The sequence below is a fragment of the Homarus americanus genome, unplaced genomic scaffold (assembly GCF_018991925.1).
Source record: "Homarus americanus isolate GMGI-L3 unplaced genomic scaffold, GMGI_Hamer_2.0 scaffold17153, whole genome shotgun sequence".
NCBI lineage: Eukaryota > Metazoa > Arthropoda > Malacostraca > Decapoda > Nephropidae > Homarus > Homarus americanus.
In genome coordinates this window covers 11,075-20,785 of record NW_024738001.1, presented here as the reverse complement: position 1 = coordinate 20,785, position 9,711 = coordinate 11,075, and the positions used below count along the sequence as shown (strand labels likewise).

Sequence of the window (9,711 nt, the reverse complement as noted above, 5' to 3'; positions counted from 1 at the left end):
GGCCTCTCTGTTGACACGGGTACAGGGCCTCTCTGTTGACACGGGTACAGGGCCTCTCTGTGCCTGAGTGCAGGGGCTCTGTTGACACAGGTGCAGGCCTCTGTTGACACGGTAGGGGCCTCTCTGTTGACTACAGTGGGGCCTCTCTGACACAGGTACAGGGCCTCTCTGTTGACACGGGTACAGGGCCTCTCTGTTGACACAGGTCAGGGGGCCTCCTGTGACACCAGGTGCAGGCCTCTCTGTTGACACGGGTACAGGGGCCTCCCTGTTGACACGGGTACAGAGGCCTCTCTGTTGACACGGGTACAGGGCCTCTCTGTTGACCTGGTACAGGGCCTCACTGTTGACACGGGTACGGGGCCTCACTGTTGACACGGGTACAGGCCTCTCTGTTGGCTACAGGTGAGGGCCTCTCTGTTGACACAGGTGGGGCCTCACTGTTGACACGGTCAGAGGCCTCTCTCAGGTACAGGCCTCTCTGTTGACACAGGTCAGGGGCCTCTCTGTTGACTGCAAGGGCCTCTCTGTTGACACAGGTACAGGCCTCTCTGTTGGCACGGTGCAGGGCCTCTCTGGACATGGGTACAGGGGCCTCACTGTTGACACGGTACGGGGCCTCTCTGTTGACACAGGTACAGGGCCTCTCTGTTGACATAGTGCCAGGGGCCTCTCTGTTGACACAGGTAGGGGCCTCTCTGTTGACACGGTGCAGGGGCCTCTCTGTTGACACAGGTACAGGCCTCTCTGTTGACACGGGTACAGGGCACCTCTGTTGACACGGGTGCAGGGCCTCACTGTTGCACGGGTACAGGCCTCTCTGTTGACACGGGTGGGGCCCTCTCTGTTGACATGGGTGCAGGCCTCCTGTTGACACAGGTACGGGGCCCTCTGTTGACACGGGTGGGGCCCTCTGTTGGCGACAGGTGCAGGGCCTCTCTGTTGACACGGATGGGGGCTTCTCTGTTGACACAGGTACGAGGCCTCCTCTGTTGACACAGGTACAGGGCCTCTCTGTTGACACGGGTACAGGCCTCTCTGTTGACACGTATGAGGCCCTCTCTGTTGACACAGGTACAGGGCCTCTCTGTTGACACGGGTACAGGGCCTCCTCTGCTGACACAGGTAGGGGCCTCACTTGACACAGGTACAGGGCCTCTCTGTTGACACAGGTACAGGGCCCTCTCTGTTGACATGGTGCAGGCCTCTCTGTTGAGCACAGGTGCAGGGCCTCTCTCTTGTGGCACAGTACAGGGCCTCCTCTGTTGACACGGGTACAGGGGCCTCTGTTGACGGGTACAGGGGCCCCTCTCTGTTGACACAGGTGCAGGGCCTCTCTGTTGACATGGGTAAGAGGCCTCTCTGTTGACACTGAGTGCAGGGCCTCTCTGTTGAGACCAGGTACAGGGCCTCCTCTGTTGACACCTGGTGCAGGGGCCTCACTGTGAGCACAGGTGCAGGGGCCTCTCTGTTGACACGGTACAGGCCTCTGTTGGCAGGTACAGGGCCTCCTCTGTTGCACTGGTACAGAGGCCTCTCTGTGACTGCAGGTGAGGCCTCTCTGTTGACACAGTACAGAGCCTCTCTGTTGACACAGGTACAGGGCCTCTGTTGACCTGGGCGGGGCCTCTCTGTGACACAGGTACGAGGCCCTCTCTGTTGACACGGGTACGAGCCTCCTGTTGACACAGGTACAGGGCCTCTCTGTTGACAGTGCGAGGCCTCTGTTGGCACGGGTGCAGGGCCTCTCTGTTGACACCGTGCAGGGCCTCTCTGTTGACACAGGTGCAGAGCCCTCCTGTTGACACAGGTACAGGGCTTCTCTGTTGACACGGGTACAGGGCCTCTCTGGCAGGCACCGGGTACTCTCTGTTGACCTTGGTGCAAGGCCTCTCTGTTGACCTTGCAGGTACAGGCTCTCTGTTGCTTGGGTGGGGCCTCTCTGTTGACTCGGGTACAGGGCCTCTCTGTTGACACAGGTACAGGGCCTCCTGTGCAGTACGGCCTCTCTGTTGACTACAGGTACAGGGCCTCTCTGTTGACACAGGTGCAGGGCCTCTCTGTTGACACGGGTACGGGGCCTCTCTGTTGGCACGGGTACAGGGCCTCTCTGTGACCACGGGTACAGGGCCTCTCTTTGACACAGGTGCAGGGCCTCTCTGTTGGCCACAGTGCAGGCCTCTCTGTTGACACAGGTGCAGGGCCTCTCTGTTGGCTTACAGTGCAGGGCCTCTCTGTTGACACGGGTACAGGGCCTCTCTGTTGGCCACAGGTACAGGGCCTCTCTGTTGACACAGGTACAGGGGCCTCTCTGTTGACACAGTGCAGGGCCTCTCTGTTGACACAGGTACAGGGCCTCTCTGCTGACACAGGTACCAGGGGCCTCTCTCGTTGCAGGTACCAGGCCTCTCTGTTGACACGGGTACAGGGAGGCCTCTGTTTCGACTGCAGGTACAGGGCCTCTCTGTTGACACGGGTACAGGGGCCTCTGTTGACACAGGTACGAGGCCTCTCTGGCTTGCAGGTACGAGGCCTCTCTGTTGCACCAGGTGAGGGGCCTCTCTGTTGACACGGCAGGGCCCCTGTTGACACGGTACAGGGCCTCTCTTGACACACAGGTGCAGGGCCTCTCTGTTGACCTGGGTGGGGCCTCTCTGTTGACACAGGTACAGGCCTCTCTGTTGACACGGGTACAGGCCTCTCTGTTGACATGGTGGGGCCTCTCTGTTGGCACGGGTGCAGGGCCTCTCTGTTGACACAGGTACAGAGGCCTCTCTGTGACCCGGGTGGGGCCTCTCTGTTGACAGGTACAGGGCCTCTCTGTTGACACGTGCAAGGGCCTCTCTGTTGACACAGGTGGGGCCTCTCTGTTGACAGGTGCAGGGGCCTCTCTGTTGACACAGGTGCAAGGCCTCTCTGTTGACACGGGTGCAGGGCCTCTCTGTTGACTAGGTGCAGGGCCTCTCTGTTGACACAGGTGCAGGGGCCTCTGTTGGCCAGGTGCAGGGCCTCTCTGTTGACACAGGTACAGGGCCTCTCTGTTGACACGGGTACGGGGCCTCTCTGTTGACACAGGTACAGGGCCTCTCTGGTCACACAGGTACAGGGGCCTCCTCTTGCCGGTGCAGGGCCTCTCTGTTGACACAGGTACAGGCCTCTCTGTTGACACTGGTACAGAGGCCTCTCTGTTGACACGGGTACAGGGCCTCTCTGTTGACACAGGTACAGGGCCTCTCTGTTGACACAGGTGCAGGGCCTCCTGTTGACACGGGTGCAGGGCCTCTCTGTTGACACAGGTACAGAGGCCTCTCTGTTGACAGGTCCAGGGCCTCTCTGGACAGGTACAGGGCCTCTCTGTTGACGCAGGTACAGAGGCCTCTCTGGGCACACAGGTACAGGGCCTCTCTGTTGACACAGGTACGGGGCCCTCTCTGTTGACACGGGTACAGGCCTCTCTGTTGACACGGGTGCAGGGCCTCTCTGTTGACACGGGTACAGGGCCTCTCTGTTGACACAGGTGCAGGGCTCTCTGTTGACTTCAGGTGCAGGGGCCTCTCTGTTGACACAGGTACAGGGCCTCTCTGTTGACACGGGTCCAGAGGCCTCTCTGTTGACACAGGTACAGGGCCTCTCTGTTGACACAGGTACAGGGCCTCTGTTGACACGGGTACAGGGCCTCTCTGTTGACACGGGTACAGGGCCTCTCTGTTGACACAGGTGGGGCCTCCTCTGTTGACACGGGTGCAGGGGCCTCTCTGTTGACACGGGTACGGGGCCTCTCTGTTGGACACGGGTACGGGGCCTCTCTGTTGACGTGCAAGGGCCTCTCTGTTGACACAGGTACAGAGCCTCTCTGTTGACCTGGGTGCAGGGCCTCTCTGTTGACACAGGTGCAGGGCCTCTCTGTTGACACGGGTACAGGGCCTCTCTGTTGACACGGGTACGGGGCCTCTCTGTTAACACAGGTGCAGAGGCCTCTCTGTTGACACAGGTACAGGCCTCTCTGTTGACACAGGTACAGGGCTTCTCTGTTGACACGGGTACAGGGGCCTCTCTGTTGACACGGGTGACCTCTCTGTTGACACGGGTACAGGGCCTCTCTGTTGACACGGGTACAGGCCTCTCTGTTGACACAGGTGCAAGGGCCTCTCTGTTGACACGGGTACAGGGGCCTCCTCTGTTGACCAGGTGCAAGGCCTCTGTTGACACAGTACAGGGCCTCCTGTTGACACGGGTACAGGGCCTCTCTGTTGACCCTACAGGTGGGGCCTCTCTGTTGACACGGGTGCAGGGCCTCTCTGTTGACACAGGTGAGGGCCTCTCTGTTGACACAGGTACAGGCCTCTCTGTTGGCACGGGTACAGGGGCCTCTCTGTTGACACGGGTACAGGGCCTCTCTGTTGACTGGGTACAGGGGCCTCTGTTGACACGGTGACAGGGCTCTCTGTTGACACGGGTACAGGGCCTCTGTTGACACGGGTACAGGGGCCTCTCTGTTGACTCGGGTACAGGGCCTCTCTGTTGACACAGGTACAGGGGCCTCCTCTGTTGACACAGGTACAGGGCCTCTCTGTTGACACGGGTGCAGGGCCTCTCTGTTGGCCTTGCAAGTGCAGGGCTTCTCTGTTGACACGGGTACGGGGCTTCTCTGTTGACACAGGTGGGGCCTCTGTTGACACGGGTGCAGGGGCTTCTCTGTTGACACAGGTGCAGGGCTTCTCTGTTGACCGCAGTGCAGGGGCTCTCTGTTGACACGGGTGCAGGGGCCTCTCTGTTGACACAGTACAGGCCTCTCTGTGGCTACGGGTACGGGGCCTCTCTGTTGACACAGGTACAGGGGCCTCTCTGTGCACACAGGTGCAGGGCCTCTCTGTTGACACAGGTGAGGCCTCTCTGTTGACCTGCAGGTGAGGGCTTCTCTGTTGACACAGGTACAGGGCTTCTCCTGTTGACAGGTACAGGGCTTCCTCTGTTGACCTACAGGTGGGCTTCTCTGTTGACCAGGGCTGGGGCCTCTCTGTTGACGCAGGGGCTCTCTGTTGACACAGTGCAGGGCCTCTCTGTTGACACGGGTACAGGGCTTCTCTGTTGACACAGGTGCAGGGCCTCTCTGTTGACACGGTGCAGGGCTCTCTGTTGAGACAGGTACGGGGCTTCTCTGTTCACACGGTACAGGGCTTCTCTGTTGCACACGGGTACAGGCCTCTCTGTTGACACCAGGTGCAGGGCTTCTCTGTTGACACGGGTGCAGGGCCTCTGTTGACACCAGGTACAGGGCTTCTCTGTTGACTTACAGGTACAGGCCTCTCTGTGTTTAGGTACGGGCCTCTCTGTGACACGTGCAGGGCCTCTCTGTTGACACAGTGCAGGGGCCTCTCTGTTGACCGGGTACGAAGGCCTCTCTGTTGACTACTGGTAGGGCCTCTCTGTGGCTGCAGGTGCAGGGCCTCTCTGTTGACACGGGTACAGGGCCCCTCTCTGCTGAGGCCGGGTACAGGGGCTCTCTGTTGACACAGGTGCAGGGCCTCTCTGTTGACTTTTGGGTACAGGGCCTCTCTGGACACTGGGTGCAGGGCCTCTCTGTTGACAGGTGCAGGGGCTTCTCTGTTGACACGGGTGCAAGGCCTCTCTGTTGACACGGGTACAGGGCCTCTCTGTTGACCTGGTACGAGCGCCTCTCTGTTGACACGGGTGCAGGGGCCTCTCTGTTGACAGGTACAGGGCCTCTCTGTTGACACAGGTCAGGGCCTCTCTGTGCTTACAGGTGCAGGGCTTCTCTGTTGACACAGGTACAGGGCCTCTCTGTTGACACGGGTGCAGGGCTTCTCTGACACAGGTGAGGGCCTCACTGTTGGCACAGGTGCAGGGCCTCCTCTGTTGACGCAGGTGCAGAGGCCTCTCTGTTGACACAGGTACGGGGCCTCTCTGTTGACACGGGTACAGGGCCTCTCTGTTGACACGGGTACAGGGCCTCTCTGTTGACCAGGTGCAGGGCCCTCTCTGTTGACACGGGTCAGGGGCCCTCTGTTGACACAGGTGCAGGCCTCTCTGTTGACACAGGTACAGGGCCTCACTTGGATGGTGGCATACTTCAAGACGGACTGTATTTATGTGCAGTGTTGCTGGGGCCTGTGTGTCGTGTGTATGTTGCTGGGGCCTGTGTGTCGTGTGTATGTTGCTGGGGCCTGTGTGTCGTGTGTGTATGTTGCTGGGGGCCTGTGTGTCGTGTGTATGTTGCTGGAGGCTGTGTGTATGTGTAGTGGCTGTGTATTATATGAATGTGGTCAGGGGCTGTGTATGTTGCTGGGGGCTGTGTATTTGTGTAAGTATGTGGTGCGGCTGTGTATTTGTGTAAGTATATGGTCAGCGGCTGTGTGTGTGTGTGTATATGTGGTCGGGACTGTGTATTTGTGTAAGTATGTAGGTCAGGACTGTGTGTTGTGTGTATATATGTGGTCGGGACTGTGTATTTGTGTATGTGTATGTGGTCGGCGGCTGTGTATTTTTAAAACCTCCCCTAGGGTGAGTTAGACCTCCGGGAAACAGGCTTCAATCAACCAGCTGGCGTGTCAGGGGTTCACTGTAAGGGTTCATTGTCTGGGGTTCATTGTAAGGGTTCATTGTCAGGGGTTCATTGTCGGGGGTTCACTGTAAGGGTTCATTGTCAGGGTTCAATGTAAGGGTTCATTGTCAGGTTCACTATAAGGTTCATCCACCAGCTTAAGTATGGGAGATAATTTTTTCTGACTCGCCTCCACCTTTTCCTCATACCTGTCAGATGTATAATTGATGTCCCCTCGTCGATTTTACCACACCACCACCACCTCACCACAACCACCACCTGCACCACAACTACCACCTGCCCACCCTCACCCACTGCACCAACACCTGCACCACCACCCTACCACCACTACCACCTGCACCCACCACCTGCACCACCCACCACCTCCACCACTACCACCTGCACCACCACTACCACCTGCCACCACACACCTGCACCACCAACCTGCCACCACACCACACTGCACCACCCTGCCACCACACCTGCACCACCACCACCTGCTACACCCTGCACCACCACCTGCACCCAGCTACCACCTGCACCACCTGCCCAACTACCACCTGCACCACCACCACCACCTGCACACCACCCACCACCACACACCACCACCACCACCCACCATCTTCACCACCATCCTACCACCACCACCACCACCACCACCACCTCACCACCACCACCATCACCACCACCACCACCATCACACCACCACCACCCACCATCACCACCCACCACCACCACCATCACCACCCTACCCACCCATCTTCCACCACCACCCACCACCTCACCACCACCACCTCCACCCCACCACCACCTCCACCACCTCCACCACCACACTCCCACCCACCACCTCCACCACCACCACCTATCACTACCACCCCCACCACCTCCACCCACCACCACACCACCACCACCACCACCACCACCACCACCACCACCCACCACCATCATCCACCACCCACCACCACCACCACCACCACCACCACCACCACCCATCACCATCACCACCACCATCACCACCCTTCATCACCACCTTCACCACCATCACCTACCCACCACCCACCACCACCACCACCACCCACTCCACCACCCACCACCACCACCACCACCCACCACCACCCACCACCACCTCCACCACCACCACCACCACACCACCACCACACCACCACCCACCACCACCACCACCACCTCCACCACTACTACCACCACCACCACCACAACCACCAGTGTCATTATCTCATCGCTTCATTACCAATTATTGCCCTTCTGTCACCAGTTATCGAAGTCCTGTGTTATGATAATGGGCAGAGAACTCGTCTCTAGTATACCCTGCAGTCGTCACCATCGTCGTCACTATAGTTGTTAACGTTATAATCGTCACCATCATCGTCTTCCACTATCAACAACATGGTGACCGTGGTGTGGGGGAGTGAGTAGTGTTATGATTGGGGGAGGTGAGGTTGTGTGCCACCACACCCACCCCCTCTTATCCCTTCTCCTCCCCTTCCCTCACCCTTCTCCTCTCCCCTGGCAGCATGAGGCAGCTCTCTCTCTAGTTGTGTTATTTCATGCCTAATCTATTCATCTTGCACGGAGCAATGTCACGCATGAGGGGCGGGTCGGGGCTTTGCGATCACGGTGGCTTGGCAACCTCCCAGTCCCTCCCACCACTGGTGATGTTGCCTCTACTTCCTCCCAACACTGGTGCACCACTACAACACCGGTGCACCACTACCTCAACACGGCACCACTACAACACCGGTGCACCACTACATCACTGTGCACCACTACATCACTGGTGCACCACTACAACACCGGTGCACCACTACAACACCGGTGCACCACTGCAACACCGGTGCACCACTCATCACTGGTGCACCAACATCACTGGTGCACCACTACAACACCGGTGCACCACTACAACACCGGTGCACCACTACATTATGTTGAAATGAACTGTGTGCTTTTCCCCATCTAGTTATTATATTCTTATTTGTGTCACTTATTCCTTTATATTATTTGTAATTCGTACATTCCCAAATATGCTGATATTTTCAGCCTTCCCAACTCAATAAACCGTTAATTATTATTTATTATTATTAATCACTGGTGCACCACTCATCACTGGTACCACTACCACCGGTGCACCACTACAACACCGGTGCACCACCACAACACCGGTGCACCACTGCAACACCGGTGCACCACTACAACACCGGCACCACACAACACCGGTGCACCACCGGTGCACCACTGCAACACCGGTGCACCACTACATCACTGGTGCACCACTACAACACCGATGCACCACTACAACACCGGTGCACCACTACAACACCGGTGCACCACTATGATGACAGGAGACACAATACCCCACCATGACGAGTGGAAGTGTATCTGCAGTCACAGCGAGAGAAAGAACGTCTTATCTTGTACGACTACATCCACTAATTGACGCCCACACACACACACACACACACACACAGAAGAACTGATGTCTGAAAGAAATTTTGATAATTCTTCGATCTGTTGAGATACTTTACCTACTACCACTATGTTACCACCTACCATAATCAACCATCACCAACCACTATCACCACTACCTACCTATACCACCATCTACCCCTACCACCATGTACCACCACTTACCCTATCACCACTTATCCCTAATACCACTTACCATCACCATGTACTGTACCACCACTTACAGCACTCTCACTTTCTCCTGGATAACGTTTAAAGCTATAAAGTTTTAGATGGTTGTTTGCGCTTTGAGTAAATTTATTTACAAAATCATTAGACACGGGAGTTGTGCCGGACTTGTGGAGACAGGCAAAAGGAACAGCATCATCGTCAAATTACCGGCCGATTAGTTTGACGTCAGTATTGGGGGAAATTTCTTGAATCAATTATAGCAAATAGCCCGATCGCATTTAGAGAAAACAAATTAATCTACGACTCTCAACATGGATTTACAAAGGGAAAATCTTGTCTCACAAATCTGCTGATTTTTAGGAAAGCTATGAGGTAGGAGATAATGACAAAATTACGATGTTATTTACTCAGACTTAAGCAAAGCATTTGACAGAGTACCGCATCAGGTTTCTGAGAAAAGTTAAGAGCTCATGGTATCGAGGGAAAGTTTTAATTGG

General features: G+C 56.7%; 1 protein-coding gene across 1 annotated transcript; it reads right to left on the bottom strand.

Moving 5' to 3' along the window:
• Positions 1 to 1,439: 1,439 nt before the first annotated feature.
• On the bottom strand, positions 1,440 to 5,679 carry LOC121873644 (keratinocyte proline-rich protein-like; the record flags this gene model as incomplete). Its single annotated transcript, XM_042377294.1, has 5 exons — positions 1,440 to 2,183; positions 2,402 to 2,891; positions 3,697 to 3,878; positions 4,389 to 5,060; positions 5,169 to 5,679. Coding segments are annotated over 5 exons (2,599 nt in total), but the record flags the coding sequence as incomplete, so codon positions are not given.
• Between the last annotated feature and the right edge of the window lie 4,032 nt (positions 5,680 to 9,711).